The 21,116-nt window shown below is 46.5% G+C and overlaps 1 protein-coding gene across 7 annotated transcripts in view; it reads left to right on the top strand.

The window, feature by feature from the left end:
* The window catches only part of ttll5 (tubulin tyrosine ligase-like family, member 5), a 1,011,501-nt gene that overhangs the window by 492,508 nt on the left and 497,877 nt on the right, over positions 1-21,116 (top strand). For all 7 annotated transcript variants that reach the window (XM_069915842.1, XM_069915845.1, XM_069915843.1 and 4 more), the window contains exons 26-28: positions 6,215-6,271; positions 11,030-11,416; positions 15,415-15,605. In XM_069915842.1, coding sequence (XP_069771943.1) covers positions 6,215-6,271; positions 11,030-11,416; positions 15,415-15,605 — 635 coding nt within the window. The remainder of the gene's footprint in view (positions 1-6,214; positions 6,272-11,029; positions 11,417-15,414; positions 15,606-21,116) is intronic.

Below are 21,116 nucleotides of genomic sequence, written 5' to 3' on the forward strand. Positions count from 1 at the left end.
GGAGGCAGAGGAGGTTGGGGAGGTCCGAAATGAATATTTTGCATCAGTATTCACAAGACTAAAGGACCTTGATCAGGGTGAGGTCAAAATTGTACAGGCCTGTGGGCTGGACTTTGTGGAGATTAAGGAAGAGGAAGTGTTGGATATTCTTAAAATCATCAAGATTGATAAATCCCCGGGGCCGGACATGATGTGCCACAGGCTGCTGTGGAAAGGGAGGGAAGAGATAACTGGGGCAGTAGCTATGATCTTTGAATCATCTTCGGCCACAGGGGAGGTGCCAGAGGATTGGAGAACGCAAATGTAGTCACCTCGTTATAAAAGTTAATAGGGAGAATCCTGGGAATTATAGACCAGTGAGTCTTACATCAAGGGTGTGTAAAGTAATGGAGAGGATTCTTAAGGATAAGATCTATGAGCATTTGGAGATGTCCAGTCTACTCAAGGATAGTCAGCAGGGCTTTGTGAAGGGAAGATCGTGCCACTTGAGTCTAATTGAGGTTTTTGAGGAGGTAACAGAAGAAATTGATGAGGGTCGGGCAGTAGGTGTGGTCGCCATGGATTTTAGCAAGGCATTTGACAAGGTCCCCCACGAAAGTCATGAGGCTTGGGTTCAGTGGAACCTTGGGTGTGTGGATGAAAATATTCTTCCTGGAGGTCGGTGACTAGTGGAGTGTTGCAGGGATTTGTTCTGGGACCCCTGCTCTTTGTGATTTTTATAAATGACCTGGATGAAGAGGCAGAAGGATGAGTCAGTAACTTTGTGGATGATACGAAGGTTGGAGGAGTTGTGGATGGTGCTGAAGGTTGTCAAAGTTTACAAAAGGCTATAGACAGGATGCAGAGTTGGGTCAAGAAGTGGCAGATGGAGTTCAATCCAGATAAGTGTGAGGTGATGCATTATGGAAGGATAAACCAGAAGGCTGAGTGCAGGGTTAATGGTTGGTTACTTAAGAGTGTGGATGATCGGAGGGACCTTGGGTGTTCAAATCCATATATACCTCAAGGTCGCTGCACAGGTTGATAGGATCGTTAAGAAGGCCTATGGGATGCTGGGCTTCAATAACGGGGGAATGAATTCAGGAGTAGAGAGGTCATCTTGCAACTCTACAAATCTCTGGTGAGGCCAGACTTAGAGTATTGTGTTCAGTTCTGGTCACCTCATTATAGGAATGATGTGGAAGCTGTGGAGAGGGGGCAGAGGAGATTTACCAGAATGTTGTCTGGATTGGAAAACAAGCCTTATGAGGCAAGGTTAACAGAGCTGGGACTTGTCTCTTTGGAGCGTAGAAGGATGAGAGGAGATTTGATAGAGGACTACAAGATTATGAGGGATGGACAGGATGGACAGTCAGCACCTGTTTCCCAGGGCAAGATCAGCAAACACCAGAGGCTGTGTTCAAAATTAAGGGAGGGAAGTTTAGGGGAGACATCAGGGGTAGGTTTATTACACAGAGTTGTGGGTGCCTGGAATGCCTTGCCGGGGATGATGGTGGAAGCTAAAACATTGAGGGCATTTAAGAGACTCTTAGACAGGTACATGGATGAAGGAAAAATAGAGGGATACAGGGTAAGGAGGATTTAGAACTTTTTTTTTAAAGAAATGTTTGGGTCAGCACAACATCGAGGGCCAAAGGGCCTGTACCGTGCTGTAGTGTTCTATGTTGGCATTAGTGCAGACAGGTTGTATCCTGATCCTGGTGTGGGATCAGTCCCTGATTAGTGTAACAAGGGGAGGTTCAAGAACCTGATACATGTTGGAAAGAAACTGTTCTTGAACCTAGACGTGCTGGTCTTCAGGTTTCTGCACCTTCTGTCTGAACGTAGCAGTGAAAAGAGGTTGTGACCAGGGTGATGGGGGTCCTTTATGATGTTAAGAGGCAGTACCTCACATAGATGTCTTCTGTGGAGGGAGGTTGAAGCCTGTAATGGGCCTGGCTGTTTGTTCCCGGATGAAGCCTTCTGCATTCCTGAGCAGTCAAATTTCCAACCCAGGTTGTTTTTCAACCTGTCAGTACACTGTAGAGGTTTGATAGGGTATTCGATAAAATGCCAATCTCCTTTGAAAGGAGAGGCATTGATCTGTTTTCTTCATTGTTGCCTTGATGTTCCTGCTCCAGGAGAGGTCTTCTGAAGCCTGGTCTCCCAAGAACTAGAAGATTGTAACCCTCTCCAACTCTGTCCCATTACTGTGGATAGGTGTGTGGTCCCTTCCTAAAACAATAAGCTCCTTGGTCTTGTAAACAGAGTAACATAATCATATTTCTCCTGGTCAGCCTTAAACCTAATGGCATGATCATTGATTTTCTAATTTGACTTAGCCCACCCCCATCCGGTTCCACCTTCAAATGTCTGCCTGTTTTTGATTTCTCTCTCGCCCTCCCTCTTGCTGTCCCTCTCATTCGCCATCTCTCTCCCTCGCCCTCTGGCTCTCTCTCTCTCTTCCCCCACCCCCCCTTCCTAATGATTTCTCCATGTGCACTATCTCTCCACCCCCCACATCTCTGTCCAATACTTTCACCTCTGCCCCCCAGCTTCTTTTCCCCTTTCTACAAGTAATTCTTCCTATTTTCAAGTCAAGTATATTTTCATCTGATTGTACAAGTGCAGCCCTTCGAAACAGCGTTCTCCAGTCCTCGGTGTAAAACAGGCAGACACACAACCAGACATAACATGTTGTTCAACATTTTCAATGCCCATGGGAAGGAGCTGTTCCTCTGCCTGGTGGTGCGGGCTCTGATCCTCCCCAAAGGGAGCAGCTGAAAGATGCTGTGTGCAGGATGGAAGGAGTCCTCAATGATCCTGGTAGATCACGACGATAGGGGAGTTGGAAGGGGAGGGAGACTCCACTGATCCTCTCTGCCATTCCTATGGTGCTGTGAATTGACCTCCGATATATTTCTCTGCAGCAACCATACTATGATGCAGCCGGCCAAGACGTTCTTGATAGAGCTCGTTAACCTTGTCCACTTCAGTCTTCTCAGGAAGTGCAGTCGCTGTTTGCACCTTCCTGAACAGTGAGGAGATGCTGAGTGTCCACGATGGGTCACTAGTTCAGTGAACTGGAAGGAACTTGGTGCTCTCCACTCTCTCTACTACAGAGTTGATGTGTCGTGGAGGATGGTGGTTCTTGGTTCTCCTAAACTCCAAGATCATCTCCTTCATCTTGTCCACGTTGAGATTCAGATTGTTATTCTCATATTTTAGTCTTCCCAACCCAAAACGTTGGATGACTACCCAAGATGCTGGAGTTCCTCCAGCAATGCCTTGTTTGCTCAAAATTCCAGCATCTGGCGCCATTTTCTTTCTCAGCTCCCACATGAACTCTTTGCTGCCTTCACACCGGTCTTTCCCTCCTCTCAGTTCTTATTGTTCCAAAGGGATTATTGCCTCTGCTACACTCCTGAATCAGCTTTATTGTCATGAATACATGCCATGAAATGTGGTGTTTTGTGGTGGCAATATTTGTGCAGAACAAGGAGCAAAATTACTATAAATTACAATTGCTTCAATAAAATATTTTTTAAAATAAATAAGGTTAAAAAAAAGAGAGAGAAAAAGTGAGGTAGTGTCCATGGTTCATTGTCTGTTCAGAAAGCTGATGGCGGAGGGGAAGAAGCTGATTTTGTAATGTTGGCAAGTTATGTGTCCTTCCTCAGTGACCAACAACATCCCTTCTTCCCATTGCCTTTCCTAAGCAAGCATGGAGAATGCAGTACTTGTCCTTTTGCCTTCTCCCACCATCCTGATTAGGCCTGCATTCCGCATAACACTATTAAATTTATTATGTCTTTGGGTGGCACGGTTGGTGTAGCGGTAAGCTCAAATCTGTTACAGCATCAGTGATCAGAAGCTGGGTTCAAATTGCACGCTGTCTGTAAAGAGTTTGTATATTCTCTCCGAGTCTGAATGCGTTTTCCCCAAGGGCTCCAGTTTCCACCCACTGTTTGAAACGTACTGGGGGGGGTTGTAGGTCAATTGGGTAGCACGGATTCATGGCCAAAAGGGTCTGTTACTGTGCTGTATGTCTAAATTTATATAAATAAATATAATTTTTTTAATTATATAAAATTTTCAAAGCTCAACATTCAGATTTATTGTCAGAGTACATACAACCCAGACAGTCTTTATCTTGCAGGTCAGGCTTGGTCATTTCTATACTCGTAACTGTAAACTGTACTCATCAGAAAATTGTAAACAAACTGACTGCAAATGCAGACTCCAGAGGGAGGAGAGGTGTTGTTGTCCTTTCTTTGTCATTACATTTATATAATCAGTCCAGGACAGATCCTCTGGAATGGTGACACCCAGGAAGTAGAAGTTGTTCACCCTCTCCACCTCTGATCGCTGGCTTTCCATTCCTAAAGCCTACAATCATCTGCTAGGTCTTGGTGACATTGAGTAAGAAAACTTCAGCCAAGTTTTCAATTTCCCTCCTGCATAATAATTCATCAGCCCCTTTTATACAGCCAACTACTGTGGTACGGTCAGCAAATTTGTAGATCGTGTTTTAAATCTAAATATATTGTAATAATGAGAATATGAGTCCTTTAAGGAGCCTCTAAAAGAGTATAGTTATCCTTAATTGTTCAAGAGTCTGATAGTTGAGGGGTAGTAAATATTCCTGAACCTGGAGGTACAAGTCTTGTGGCACCTGTACCTCCATCCTGATGGCATCTGCAAGAACAGTCCTGTCCTGGGTGGAGTGGATACTTGATCAATCCTGCTGCTCTCCACTGGCATATGTAGCATTCCGTGGAGTTATGCTCGATGGTGGGGAGGGTCTTGTGTCTGATGTCCTGGGCTGTGTCCACTATCTTTTGCAGGGCTTTCTGCTCAGAGGTTTTGGTGCCCCCAGACCAGACCATGATGGAGCTGGTCAGGACACTTTCCACCACACAACTGTGGATGTCTGTCAAGATTTCTAATGTCAGATCAAACCTCTGCAGACAGCGGAGGAAGTAGAGGTGTTGTCATGTTTACCTTCGTCATAAGATTTATGTGATCAGTTTAGGACAGATCCTCTGAAATGGTGACACCCAGGAAGTAGAAGTTGTTCACCCTCTCCACCTCTGATCTCCCAACGATTGCTGGTTTTCCATTCCTAAAGTCTACATTCAGCTGCTTGATGCTGGTGACGTTGAGTGAGAGGTTGCTGTTACTACACCATTCAGCCAACTTTTCCAAATCCCTCCTGTATGCTGACTAACAGCCCCCTTTTCTACAGCCCATCTCTGTGGTATCGTCAGCAAACTTGTAAATGATGTTGTTGTCATACTGAGCCATGAAGTTTTCTGTGTAAACCGAGTAGAGCAGGGGACTAAGAATGCAGCCCTGTGGTGGTCCTGTACTGATGGAGATTGTGGAGGAGATGTTTTGCCAATCTTCACTGTCAAGGGTCTAGAGGTGTAGAAATCCAGGCTTCAATTGTACAGTTGGGTATTGAGGCCCAGGTCTTGGAGTTTACCATTCTCCCCATAAAACTAAATTATATTGAACGCTGAGCTGTAATCAATCAAGAGCATCCTGATGAATGCATCTTTGCTGGGCAGATGATCCAGGGTTTGGTGACGAGCCAATGAGATAGCATCTGCTATAGGCAAATTGGAACAGATCCATGTCGCCATTCAGACAGGGGCTCATATGCTTCCACACAAACCTCTCAAAACACTTCATTACCCTGGATGTGAGTGTCACTGATCGATAGTCATTTAGGCAGGTTACCACACTCTTCTTGGGCACTGGTACTATTGAAGCCAGATTGAAATAGGTAGGTACCAAACACTGTCAGAGTGAGATGTTAAAGATATCTGTGAATACACTAGCCAGTTGGTCAGCTCAGGTTTTCAGTATTCGTCCAGATACTCTGTCTGGACCAGATGCTTTCCTTGGATTCACTCTTCTGAAGGCAGCCTGCTCGTCATCCTTGGATACGGTCAGTAGAGGATCCTCGGGGGCATGGGGGTGCACAGTAATTCCTCCTTGTCCTGGTGGTCAAAGTGGCCATAGAATGCATTGAGCTCATCTGGGAGTGAAGCTCTGCTGTCCCCATCACAGGATTTAGTTTCAGAGCAGGTCATGGAAACCCTGCCTCAAACTGTACTGAGAGAACAAAAGTAGGTTGAGTAATTGTTTAGCTTAGCAGCTCTGCTTTAACCCCATGTTTTTGTAGCCTGCCAATTTAATTCTCCCTCTCTGACCTTTCTCTCTACAGCCTCTTGTGGTATCGCTGTGAAGCCCACTGTAAACACACCTCATCTTTCCAATCAAGGTAAAACAGCACTGAGCCCACCAATATCAGACAGGGGTTCGGGAACCATCCCTGTTGCTTCATGTTATTGTCCCTTTTGTCATTGATTCTCCAAGAACAGAGTGGAGGGGGGAAAGTTGGAAAACGCTCTTCACTGGGGCAATGGCAGTGGGCAAATTGTATGGAGCCAGAAGAGGTGGGGAGAGGTCATTATTAGATAAGGGGTGAGGTCATGGAACATGTCCTGATTAAAGCCTTAAAGCAAACAAGGGTGGATAAATCCCTTGGGCCTGACAAGATATTTTCATAGGACCTTGAGGGAGGCTAGCATAGAAATTGGAGGGGCACTAGCAGAGACATTTAAAATATCCTCATCAAAAGGAGAGCAGCTCATGTTGTTTCGTTGTTTAAAAAAGGCTCCAAAAATAATATTATTTTAATGTACTTCTGCATGTGCATTATGTCTGTGCACGTGTTTTGCACTGTTCTGCACTGTGGTCTGCAGAACGGTGTTTCGTCGGGCTGTACTGGTACAATTGGATGACAAATAAACTTCAACTTATGGGAGAAGCCAGACAGAAGTGGTGAAAGATGCTTCTTAGACTGGAGGCCTGTGACTCGTGGTGTGGCCCAGAGATCAGTGCTGGGACCATCTATATAGATGATCTGGATGATAATGTGGTCAATTGGATCAGCAAGTTTGCAGATGACACTAAGATTGGAGGCGTTGAGGACAGCGAGGAAGGTTTTCAAAGCTTCAGAGGGATCTGGACCAGCTGGAAAAATGGGCTGAAAATGGCAGATGGAATTTAATGCAGACAAGCGCGAGGTGGTCGATTTTAGAAGGACCAACCAAGAAAGGACGTACACGGTGAATGGTCGGGCACTGAGGAGTGGGGTAGAACAGCGGGGTCATGGAATACACGGATATCTGGCACCTATGGAGATTGGTTGATGCTGGATGTGAACTGTCCGGTTGCTTGAGATTAAGTGTTGTATGACTGGCGACAAGGCACGCCAATTTTAAACTTCCATATTTTTTACCTAATTATTTTCTGCAATTTTTTTGCCATTTGCTTGAGGCTACCAGTTGCTTTGATTCCAGAAAACAGGGATTTTACTGTACATATTGCCTTGAAAGTAGCATCACAGGTAGATGGGGTCGTAAAGAGAGGTTTGGCACGTTGGCCTTCATAAATTAAAGTTATAGGAGCTGGGATGTTATGGTAAAGTTGTATAAGACAGGGGTGAGACCGAGTTTGGAGGATTGTATGCAGTTTTGGTCACCTAACTACAGGAAAGGTATCATTAAGATAGAAAGAGTGCAGAGAAGATTTACTAGGATGTTACCCGGACTTCAGGAACTGAGTTACAGGGAAAGGATCAACAAGTTAGGACTTTATTCCCTGGAGCATAGAAGAATGAGGGGAGATTTGATGGAGATATTTAAAATTATAAGGGTTATGGACAGAGCAAATTCGAGTAGGCTTTTTCCACTAAGGGTTGGTGAGATACAAACCAGTGGGCATGTATGAAAGGGTAAAAGTTTAGGAGGAACATTAGAGGGAAAGATAGCAAAGATAAAATTACACAATTGACATTTTGGGCTTCATCAAGGTATGGAAAATGTCGGCTGGTGTCCGAATAAAAAGATAAGTGGGGAGGCATGGGGGGAGGAACACGGTCGCAAAGGCAGGAGGTAATAGGCAGAGAAGGGAGGTTGGGCACAGCAGTGGGCAGGGGGAGAAGGGATAACTAGGGGAATAGAGAGAGAAGGGGTGGAGAGCTGGGGGAGAGAAGATGGGGGCAGGGAAGGGAGGGAGAATGGAGAGTAGGTTAGTAGAAATTGGAAAAGTTGACATTAATGCCATCCAGCTGAAAAGTACCAGATGGAAAATGAGCTGTTGTTCCCATCCTCTTGGTGGGATAGTACATGAGGGCATGGTCAGATATGTGTGTGGAAGTGGGATGGAGAACTGAAATGGTTGGCCACTGGGAGGTTCCTGTCACTGATGCAGGCAGAATAAAGGAGCTCAGCAAAGTGACCTTCCAGTCTGTGCCCAGTCTCCCTGATGCCGATAGTTTGGCACAGACTAGAAGGACTGATGGCCAGTTTCTGTGCTGTAGGTTTTGATTGACCTTGGTTTTGTAAAAGTGGCTTGTGAAACAGTAGATCTAATGATCTTAAATTTGCAAAGTTTCTCAACTTTGGGGAAGATACAGAGTGATTGGAACATTAGAAATGGAACTCAGAGAGCATGAAAAATCAGGCCCGTCAACTTACTATCAGTCCATGGAAATTGTTCCTGAAGACATTATGGCAGAGCACGGATGGAAATTCCAAGCTGATCAGGCAAAATCTACATGGATTATGAAAAGATATCTTGTTCAACCAACTTATTGGAGATCTTTGAAGAAGTTAAATGTGTGGTGGAACCGGGTGGATACTGTGTCCATAGAAAACCCGAAAGCATTTGCTTGGCTCTTATAGAAAATAAATGCTCATTGTATATTGGAGGATAGTAGATTGAGAATCTGAAAAAGAAGCATAATTAAAATGGTGAGGGGTTTGGAACTCTGTCAAAGCCAGACAGCTTGGAAATAGACCTGTCAGCCCAACTCTGTCAAAGCCAGACACATGGAAATAGGCCTGTCAGCCCAACTCTGTCAAAGCCAGACAGCATGGAAATAGGCCTGTCAGCCCAACTCTGTCAAAGCCAGACAGCATGGAAATAGGCCTGTCAGCCCAACTCTGTCAAAGCCAGACAGCATGGAAATAGGCCTGTCAGCCCAACTCTGTCAAAGCCAGACAGCATGGAAATAGGCCTGTCAGCCCAACTCTGTCAAAGCCAGACAGCATGGAAGAGGCCTGTCAGCCCAACTCTGTCAAAGCCAGACAGCATGGAAATAGGCCTGTCAGCCCAACTCTGTCAAAGCCAGACAGCAAGGAAATAGGCCTGTCAGCCCAACTCTGTCAAAGCCAGACAGCATGGAAATAGGCCTGTCAGCCCAACTCTGTCAAAGCCAGACAGCATGGAAATAGGCCTGTCAGCCCAACTCTGTCAAAGCCAGACAGCATGGAAATAGGCCTGTCAGCCCAACTCTGTCAAAGCCAGACAGCATGGAAATAGGCCTGTCAGCCCAACTCTGTCAAAACCAGACAGCATGGAAATAGGCCTGTCAGCCCAACTCTGTCAAAGCCAGACAGCATGGAAATAGGCCTGTCAGCCCAACTCTGTCAAAACCAGACAGCATGGAAATAGGCCTGTCAGCCCAACTCTGTCAAAGCCAGACAGCATGGAAATAGGCCTGTCAGCCCAACTCTGTCAAAGCCAGACAGCATGGAAATAGGCCTGTCAGCCCAACTCTGTCAAAGCCAGACAGCATGGAAATAGGCCTGTCAGCCCAACTCTGTCAAAGCCAGACAGCATGGAAATAGGCCTGTCAGCCCAACTCTGTCAAAGCCAGACAGCATGGAAATAGGCCTGTCAGCCCAACTCTGTCAAAGCCAGACAGCATGGAAATAGGCCTGTCAGCCCAACTCTGTCAAAGCCAGACAGCATGGAAATAGGCCTGTCAGCCCAACTCTGTCAAAGCCAGACGGCATGGAAATAGGCCTGTCAGCCCAACTCTGTCAAAGCCAGACAGCATGGAAATAGGCCTGTCAGGCCAACTCTGTCAAAGCCAGACAGCATGGAAATAGGCCTGTCAGCCCAACTCTGTCAAAGCCAGACGGCATGGAAATAGGCCTGTCAGCCCAACTCTGTCAAAGCCAGACAGCATGGAAATAGGCCTGTCAGCCCAACTCTGTCAAAGCCAGACAGCATGGAAATAGGCCTGTCAGCCCAACTCTGTCAAAGCCAGACAGCATGGAAATAGGCCTGTCAGCCCAACTCTGTCAAAGCCAGACAGCATGGAAATAGGCCTGTCAGCCCAACTCTGTCAAAGCCAGACAGCATGGAAATAGGCCTGTCAGCCCAACTCTGTCAAAGCCAGACAGCATGGAAATAGGCCTGTCAGCCCAACTCTGTCAAAGCCAGACAGCATGGAAATAGGCCTGTCAGCCCAACTCTGTCAAAGCCAGACAGCATGGAAATAGGCCTGTCAGGCCAACTCTGTCAAAGCCAGACAGCATGGAAATAGGCCTGTCAGCCCAACTCTGTCAAAGCCAGACAGCATGGAAATAGGCCTGTCAGCCCAACTCTGTCAAAGCCAGACAGCATGGAAATAGGCCTGTCAGGCCAACTCTGTCAAAGCCAGACAGCATGGAAATAGGCCTGTCAGCCCAACTCTGTCAAAGCCAGACAGCATGGAACTAGGCCTGTCAGCCCAACTCTGTCAAAGCCAGACAGCATGGAAATAGGCCTGTCAGCCCAACTCTGTCAAAGCCAGACAGCATGGAAATAGGCCTGTCAGCCCAACTTTTCCATGCTGACTCATACAAACCCCTCCCCACCTCTCATTGTGGCCCATTCTAACCATGTATGGGTCCAAATGCAGAGCAACCTGGGTGACCAAGTGCCAGAAGGCCAGGAGTCACTGTTTACAATTAAAGAACTTCCCATTTGAAGCACAGATAAAGGCATTTATTTATTCTGAAGGTCCTGTGTCTTTGGAGCTATGTCTCTTCAAATATTTTTAAGACAAAAATATGTTGATATTCAATCTTCAGGGCCGGAAAGGTTTTTGTGGGGTATTCAAGGTTATAATGAGTTCCTATCTATTCTTCCCTTCATGTTATCTGAACCTGTATGGCTAACTCTCTCTCTTATTCTACAGGACTGGCTGTGTCCAAGGAGGGAGATTCAAGTGCCTCAGACAGCTCAAGTGATGGCAGCCTCTTGATGCAAACCTCTTCCATTCATTGTATTTATCCTCCTCGTACACCCTTACAGTCATTAGGCAGGCTGCCCCTGTCACGTCCCTGGGACACCTGCACAGTTCCACCTCCAGAGTCGATCCCCTTGGAGGCTGGGTCGGGAAGCAGGACTGGCTCCGTGGCCTGCAGGGTGGGCTCTGCAATCCCGCTTTCTCATCACCCACATTCTTTGGGAAAGCCCCAGCGGCCCAGCTCCAACAATCTCTTCCTCAGCCCATCATCTTCCATCCAGGCAGCAGCTCAAATCTATAGCCAGAAACTGTCACGGCCGAGCTCAACAACAGCAGGTGAGTGTCTGTGGGCTGGCTACGCAGAACCTCTTCTTGGGTCTCTTTAAATCTGTGTGAATATGTACCAATGCGCTTTCTCAAACCCAGATTAAGCACTGTCCATTGATGGCACCTTGTCAAGGTGGTGCCATCTAATCCATGAGCTGCCTAAATGCCAGTGAAAAACCAGCCAGTGTAGAAATAGTCAGCCTTCATGAGCCCTGGCCTACTGTAGTAAAACCTCAGGCCCAAAACATTGGTTATATATCTTTACCTCCTATGGACACTTCAAGACTGGCTGAGTTCCTCCATCATTTCTGTGTTTTTAAAACCGTAGAACATTACAACCCTTCTAGTTTGTTCTGAACTATTAATCTACCTAGTCCCACTGACCTGCATCCTGCCCATAGCCCTCTATACCCATCTCTTCCATGTACCTATCCAAATTTTGGTTTAATATTAAAATTTTTGAGCCCGTATTCACCACTTCAGCTGCCGATTCATTCCACGCTCCCACCACTGACTGTGTGAAGAAATTCCTCTGAAACACTCCCCCTTTCACCCTTAACCCATGTCCTCTGGTTTAGCAGAGAAGGGATCGGACAGAGTCAACATAGATTTACAAAAGGTAAATCGTGCTTGACAAATCTATTGGAATTCTTTGAGATGGTGACAGGTAAAATAGATGGGGGAGAGCCAGTGGACTTCCAAAAGGCCTTTGATAAGGTCCCACATAAACGACTGGCATGCAAAATCAAGGCTCATGGGATTGGGGGCAAGGTATTGATGTGGATTGAGAACTTGCTGGCAGATAGAAGACAGAGAGTTGGGATAAATGGCTCGTTTTCTGAGTGGCAGGCGGTGACCAGTGGGGTGCCACAGGGATCTGTACTGGGACCTCAGCTGTTCACAATTTACATTAATGATCTAGATGAGGGGATTGGATGTAATATCTCCAAATTTGCAGATGACACTAAGCTAGGAGGGGTTGTGTGCACGGAAGAGGGGGTCAGGAAGCTCCAGTGTGATTTGGATAAATTGGGGGACTGGGCAGGTACATGGCAAATGCACTACAATGTGGATCAATGTGAGGTTATCCACTTTGGTCATACAAACCGGAGGGCAGATTACTATTTGAATGACAATAGATTGGGAGATGGGGAAGTGCAGAGAGACCTAGGGGTTCTTGTGCACCAGTCACTGAAGGCGAGCATGCAGGTACAGCAGGTGGTTAAAAAGGCAAATGGTATGTTGGCCTTCATATCAAGAGGGTTTGAGTCTAGGAACAAGGATACCTTACTGCAGCTGTACAGAGCCTTGGTGAGACCCCACCTGGAGTATTGTGTGCAGTTTTGGTCACCTTATCTAAGGAAGGATGTTCTTGCAATGGAGGGAGTGCAGAGGCGATTCACCAGGCTGATACCTGGAATGGCAGGAATGACTTAGGAGGAAAGATTGCGCAAATTGGGATTGTACTCGCTGGAGTTTAGAAGATTGAGAGGGGATCTCATAGAGACCTATAAAATTCTGGCAGGACTGGACAGAATGGGTGCGGAAGGGATGTTTCCAATGGGGGGGGTGGGGAGTCCAGAACTGGGACAATGGTTCGAGGATAATAGGCAAACCATTTAGAACTGAGATGAGGAGGAATTTCTTGACCCAGAGGGTGGTGAATCTGCGGAATTCATTGCCAGAGAGGGCAGTAGAGGCAGGTTCATTAAATCTATTTAAGAGGGAATTAGATATATTTCTTCAGTATAAGGGAATTAGGGGTTATGGAGAGAAGGCGGGGACGGGGTACAGAACTTTAAGATCAGCCATGATCTCGTTGAATGGCGGAGCAGGCTCGAAGGGTCGAATGACCTACTCCTGCTCCTATCTTCTATGTTTCTATATCTTGCCTAAGCTCAGTAGAAAAAGCCTCTTTGAATTTACTCTGTCCATACCCCTAATAATTTTAAATACCTCCATCAAATCTCCCCTCATTCTTCGTCCTAACCAATCTTACTACAATCACAGTGTCTGCAGACTTTTGTATTTCACCCCCACCCTGACCACCGTGTCCACTATCACAAAATCATGTGACGTGATCAGTTTTGGGCAAATATGTGTGGCTGGACAAGGGGCAACAGTCATGCACCCTGACCATCTGGCCATCCTTCATTTATATCATCCATGGCAGTGACACTGAGAAAAGGACACTGAGGCAGGAAGTCCGTGATCGTAAGCATGTGACTCCCAGTCTAGAATCACAAGTGAGAAGGGCAGATTGGCCAATTTCTCTTTTGAGGACCTTGATTTGTCTGTGGGATCTGGTCGTAATTGGCAAGGCAAAATAGTTCATGTGGTGAACTCTGACCATTTAACCTTTAAATTGGAGATGCAGCACACCTGCCTAAATGCACCCATCTGACCAATTAGCCTATTGATCCTGTTGCATCTTTGGATTGTGGGAGGAAACCAGAGCACCTCGAGGAAACCCGCACCGATAAGGGGGAAACCTATAAACTCCTGACTGACAACGATTGGTTTGAACCTGTAATGGCACCGTGCTAACCACTACTGACTGGACTGAAAAACCAAAGTCTGCAGATGCTGAGATTGTAGTAAACACACAGAGATGCTGGAGAAACTCAGCCACTCTCACTGTGTCCATCGGAGGTAAAGATATATTACTGGCATTTCAGGAAGGGCTCAGGCCCGAAACTTCGGTCATATATCTTTACCTCCTATGGACGCTGCAAGACTGGCTGAGTTCCTCCAGCATTTGTGTGTTTTGCTACACTAACTGTGCCGCCCAACTTGACATGTGTATCCTCTTCAGTTACTGGGAGTTACTTGAACCTGGAAAAAAGGCTGAAAGGAGATTTCATGGTGTGATGGTGTCACAGTAATTATACCTGTAGTGGCCTCTTGAAACTCCACCTATTTTTCTCATCTCTTGGAGATGACAGTTTTTGAAAGGGGCGAGAGATTTGGGAATTGCGTTTCTACCCTGCCCTGCAATTTGCCCTTGACATCCCACTTGTGCAGTCTCATTGGAAGGCCCCGTCATGCTAATGCAGGCCCCGAAGGGCACACACTGTCCCATCATTACTTTCCCAGTCAGTTGTGAGTAAAATATGGGATGATCTTTTGCTTGGAGATTCCTATGATAAAGGGATTCCACAGTGGTTGGTGATGGCAAGGGAATGTGGAACTCCAGCAAAAACACAGTGCTGGGGAAACTCAGCAGGTCAAACAGTGGACTTCATATTACAAAGATACAGGACCAATGTTTCAGGCCTGAGCCTTTTATCAAGGTATAGTTGGCTGGAGCCAGAAAAAAATGGTGGAGGGAGGGGAACAGTCTGAAAGACAGGAGCTAATAGATGGATAAGGGAGGGGAGGGCACAGCAGCAAGCAGGGGGAGGAGGGATGGCTCTGTGAATAGAGAGGGGAGGGTAGGCTTGCAAAAACTGGAGAAGTCGATGTTAATGCCATCCAGTTGGAGAGGGCTCAAATGTAAAAGCAAGGGTTGTTCCTCCAATTTATGGGTGGCCATGGTGGGATAGTATACAAGGCCACAGACAGACGTGAGCATGGGAGTGGGGCGTAGAATTGAAATGGTTGGCCACTGGACAATCCCTATCACTGATGCGGACAGAGCAAAGATGCTTAGTAAAGTGATCTCCCAGTCTCTCCGATGTAGAGAAGCACTGTGTCCCTTCAACAATGTTCCTTCTCAGGAAGGTGTGCTGCCTTGAAGAGGTCTTCACATGCTATTTGCTGGGGAGTTGTTCTCCGCATGCCCCTATCCATTGAATAACCAGCGGTGTGAAGTGTCCTCCCTATTCTGCAGGCTTGAGCCTGACACATTGATTGGTTAAAGATGATACTGACACCTCCTGGTGTCATCATATCAGTGTTTGATCGATTGGGGAGGTCAAGCCATCAGATGAGATGTGGGAAGCAGCAGCTTTACCAAGTACACCCTGAGCAAGGGACTTCATTCGTGGCACTGTCCCTCTCCTTAGGCTTGGGAGCCCGATGGAGCCAGCGGCAACGACCAGGCACAGCTGGTGTGGAGGGGCGAGGGAATCACCCATCCATTCTCCTTGAAGATCTGAACCATGATGCTGTCTCCATCATGCTGGAACGCCTGGCAGCCAAGCAGACCCCTCGCCAGTACTCATCATCAACTCACATCAACCTCCTGACGCAGCACGTAAGTAAACGGATGACCTGAACTTTGTCTTATTTTGAAACCTGGCACTCGGCAAATCTGAGAGCTTCAAGTACCAGTCACACGAGCGAATCAAGCTGACGGGTGTCCACCGCTTTCGAGGAAAGGAGGTGCGGGCCTTTCTCTAGCTCACACTCCCCACCCTCCTGCGTTCACCTCCCAGCGCATGTTCCTCATCCTCCACTGACCTTTTATTCAGGCTTCTGCCCTCTTTCTTCCCAGTCCTGATGAAGGGTTTCAACCCAAAGGATTGACTATTTCCCTCCACAGATGCTGCCTGACCTCCTGAGTTCTTCCAGCAGTTTGTAAGTTGTTCAGGCTCTGCCATTTGCTGCAAAAACTCTCACAAACCTCACATTCTTCATGCAATAAAACAATTTGTACAAGTTACTTGGGAAGAGAGCACACTGAACGTCATGATATTCAGGTACAGACCCAATATTGTTCAGATCTGTCACAGTATAGCTGCAGTATAATACTGGTGGGGATGGGTTTGTTACTGTGTAACACTGGGGTACAGTACTGGTGGGGACAAGACTGTTACTGTGTAGCACTGAGGTACACTACTGGTGGGGACGGGTTTGTTACAGTATAACACTGGGGTATAGTACTGGTGGATACAGGTCTGTCACTGTGTAACACTCGGGTACAGTATTGGTGGGGACGGGTCTGTCACCTTGTAACACTCGGGTACAGTATTGGTGGGGACGGGTCTGTCACCTTGTAACACTGGGGTACAGTACTGGTGGGGACGGGTCCATTACTGTGTAACACTAAGGTACAGCCCTGATGGGGCGGGTCTGTCACTGTGTAACACTGGGGTACAGTACTGGTGGAAATGGGTCTGTCACTGTGTAACACTGGGGTACTGGATTGGTGGGGACAAGTCTGTTGCAGTGAAACACTGGGTGGTGACGGGTCTGTAACTGTGTAACACCGGGTACAGTACTGATGGGGATGGGTCTGTCACTGTGTAACACTGACGTACAGTACTGATGGGGATGGGTCTGTCACTGTGTAACACTGACGTACAGTACTGGTGGGGACGGGTCTGGTACAGTGTAACACTGGGGTACAGTACTGTTGGGAACCAGGCTGCCACTGTTTAACATGGAGGTACAGAACTGGTGGTGATGGGTCTGTCACTGTGCAACACTGTGAACCATGTGGCTGTGTGGAATCTATTAATAGATGTGGTAAGGCAGCTGTCCAAATCCTTTCTTCCCCCAAACTCTTGCATTCCATATCCTCTGCAGATGTCAAGTGAATGTGAGCTTCACGCTGACTGCTGCAGTTCACACGATTGTAGCTTTTTCCACACATGATCTATGCAGAACATTACTAACACAGTGGGCTGATCAAAAGGGACACTGGGAGATACTGTATATTTCAGCATATAATTCGATCCCATTTTTTGGGCTGTCGCGGCCTCCCAGGAAAGTACCCGCACGCAGGAACATGTTATGTATGTTGTGACGTCAGCCAAGGGGGGCCACAGCAGGAACAGTGCAAGTACAAAAGTGGAGCCTGAGCCCTAATAAAAATTCAGAGCTCAACCTGACTACACTACGTGTGCGTGCGTGCGTGCGTGCGTGCGTGCGTGCAGGTAGCGTGCAGCTACATCGTAATCCTTTGGTACCATGTGAGCTGTTGCAGAGACAAGATTAGGTTTGATCTACTTGTGGGATGATAACTGTGACGGTGCCTCAGGACTGTACTAGCCTGACTGAGATGGGGTCTCCTCAACCCCATGGAGCTAGCAGAATGAGGGTCTGTGCTGAATCTACTACTTCCCTCATTCTCTCATAGCCCAAATATTCCTGGTACCTTGAACCTCTATTGTCAAGGGTATTTGGAGGAATGGCACAAAAAATCAACGGACGGTCACAGTGACTAAGTCACCTCTCAGTCTTTTTTTTCTCCAAAGAAAAAAGCCCTATCTCTGCTAATCTTGTCTCCTAAGGCACATTCTCCCAACCAGTCAACATCTTGATAAATCTCTTCTGGATCCACATCTTTCCTGCAATGAGGTGACCAGAACTGAGCACAATATTCCAAGTGCAGTCTGACCAGAGTTTTATTGAGGTACAACATTACTTCATGAGTCTTGAACTCAATCCTCTGACGAATGAAGGACAGGTGACCTGAAGCTTTCTTAACTACCCTATGTTAGGTCTGCTTTGTTCATGAATGAGTGAGACAAACACCAGACTAAGTCGAAATCAGGGTTCTTTGTTCTTTATTACCGGATTGTAACACTTGCAACTAAACATGTTAGTCGGAGAATGCATTCTGCCGTTATCAGCAAAATGGTGATTTTTTATACCCTTGGATACGTGCTTAGAACATCATCATATCATTACTTGTCCAATGACTAAAACTGTTGCTATCCTTTCCCTGCTAGCTTCCTGCCTCTCAATCCATCAATGTCTCTCTTATCTTGTAAGTACAAGGATGCATTCTGTTACTCCTTAGTACTGGGTGACTCCTTCTCCGGTCCCATCTCATGATGTTTTACCTAACAGGAGTACAAGGACACCTCCCCTTCTTGTTACAGCCCTGCACAGGGTAACTCCTTACACATTCCCATCTCATGATGTTTTACCTTACACCTATCAACCTGCCTGGTGAACTTGAGAGATCCATGGATTTGGACCCCAAGGTTCCTTTGTTCTCCCACACGATTAAGAATCCTGTATTCTGCCTTCAAGTTGGACCTTCCAAAATGCATTCACCTCACACGTTTCCGGATTGAAATCCATCTGCCACTTTTACACCCAACTCTGCATCCTGTCTATATCATGTTGTCGCCTATGACAACTTTCTCCACTATCCATAGCATCTCCAACCTTTGTGTCATCTGCAAAATTACTGACCCATCCCTCGACTTCTTCATCCAGGTTGTTCCTAAAAATCACAGAGTAGGGGTCCCAGAGCAGAGCCCTGTGGAAGTTCACTCGTCAGTCAGCTCCAGGCAGAATTCATTCCATCGACTATTACTGTCTGATTCCTACAGGCAAGACAATTCTGGTTCCACAGATCCCTGCCTCATGACTTTCCGAATGAGTCTCCCATGGGGGACCTTGTCAAGGGCTTCACTAAAATCCATATACATCACATCTACCTCCCTACCATCTCATCAGTTTCTTTTGTTACTTCCTCAAATACTTCATGCCTCTCACAAAGCGATGACTTCTTTAAATGCTTATGAATCCTGTCCTTAAGAATCCTCTCCAATAATTTGCCCACCATTGACGTAAGACATACTGATGTATAATTCTCCCTATTTACAAGAGGACCAGATTCCCCATTCTCCAATCCTCTAGCACCTCCCCTGTGGCCAGGGAGAATGCAATGGCACAGCCAACGCCCCAGCCATGTCTTCCCTCGCTTCCTTTAGTAACCTGGGGTATACAGGTATACACCGCTTTACGAAGGTAGAGGGTTCCTGAGAAATCATTCGTAAAATGAAAATTCATAAAGAATGCCTAATGACTTCTATTGGAGACAATTTTCGTAAAAGCGAAAACCCATTATAAACCTATTATAATTTCTTGGCAAAAGTGAACACTGGTTTCTTCGTATAAGTGAATTTTCGTAAAGTATTAGTAAAGCGGGGTTTATCCATCCAAACGTCTTGAAGATCCAGCACTTCCTATTTCTTCACTTCAACATGCTCCAGAACATAAACTTGTTCTATACTGACTTCACATTGACCAAGGGCCCTCTCCTTTCTTAAGCTCCTGCATGGCGACCATATAATTCTCATGAGCTCTTCCTGTCTTGCTTTCTAAGCCTGTGTCTGCTTCCTCCTTCCTCTTAATTAGCTGTCTCACCTCTTTGTCAACCACGGAGAAGGACAAACCTATCCAGAACCACCGCACGGTGGTCCCTTAACATTCTCCACATCTGTGCATTTGCCTGAGAACATTTGTTCTAAATTTACTCTCCCCATTTCCTACCTTATTGTAATTAGGCAGTTCCCAATTAAAAACTTTACCACTTTTGTCTGCTTTTATCCTTGTCAATAGATATTGCTAAAGCTCAGGGAGTCGTGGTCACTGTCACCGAAACCCCTCTCCTCCCCACCCCCCCCCCCCACATCGAGAGGTCTTACCTGACCAGGATTATTACCCAGTACTAGATCAGTATGGCCTCTCCACTAGTCGGCTGGTCCACGCACTGTGTCAGGAATCCTTCTTGGACACCCCTGACATTCTAACCCACTTGCAGACAGGAGGAAGAGGAAGTATTAGGGGAAGTTGAATCTCCCATAACAACAACCCTGTTTTTGGTTTTGCACCATTCCAAAATCTGCTTACTTATCTGTTCCTCAGTGACCTGAGGACTATTTGGGGGCCTACAGACTTCTCCCAATAGAGAGATTTGCTTCTTTCCTGTTTCTGACTTCCACCCACTCCTGATTATCCCTCTACAACATCCTCCCTTTCTGCAGCTGTGATCCTATCCCTAACCAGTGATGCTATTCCCCTGTTCCCTCTTTACTCCCTTAACTATCCCTTTTCAAACATCTAAACCCCAGTTAACTAGCTAATCCTGTTCTTGCATCAGCCAAGTCTCTGTAACAGCCAGGACTTTGTAATTCCACACATTGATCCCTGCTCTAAGTATATCTTCCTTATTGCTCGTACTTCTTGCATTGAAATAAACACATTTCAATCCTTCTGACTACATTTATGCTCCCTCCACTGCGTGTCCTTCCTCACAGACTCATTACATCAATCCTTCCACCATCTGCTATATTTCTCTGCTCTATCATTCTGGTTCACTTCCCCCTGCCAAATCAGTTTAAACTCTCCCCAACAGCTCAAGCAAACCTCTCTGCCAGGATATTGGTCCCTCTCCAGTTCAGGTGTTACCCATCCATTTTGTACTGATCATAACTTCCCCGGAAGAGATCCTAATGATCCTGAAACCCTGCTCCCGCTGCAGTCATGCAGCCATACTTTCATCTACGATATCATTCTATTCTTTCCCTCGCTGGTGGGTGGCACAGGCAGCAATCCTGAGATTACGACCCTTCAGGTCCTCTCTTTCAGTTTCCTACCTGTATTCTCACATCAGGGTCTCATCCTTTTTTCTACCAAGGTCATTGTTACCAATACATACCAAGACTTCTCACCATCCTTTTCCAGGATGCCATGAATCTAAGGCGTCCTTGACCCTGGCAGCAAACCATCCGGTTGTCTCTTTCGTGTCCATAAATCTCCTCTTTACCCCTCTGACTTTTGAATCCCCTATCACTACCATTCTTCTTTTCTCCCTTCTGAGTCACAGGGCCAGGCTCATCAACAGAGACCCCATCACTGCGGCTTTACCCTGATAGGTCGTCCCTCTAGGCATATCCAAAGCGAACTATTGCGAGGAATGGGCAAAGAAGTGTCAGCTCTACTTGCCTCCTCACCTCACCTCTTCTGACAGTCTCACACTTGCCTCCCTCCTGCAGCTTCGGGGTAGCTGCCTCCCTGTAGT

The sequence above is a fragment of the Narcine bancroftii genome, chromosome 2 (assembly GCF_036971445.1).
Source record: "Narcine bancroftii isolate sNarBan1 chromosome 2, sNarBan1.hap1, whole genome shotgun sequence".
NCBI lineage: Eukaryota > Metazoa > Chordata > Chondrichthyes > Torpediniformes > Narcinidae > Narcine > Narcine bancroftii.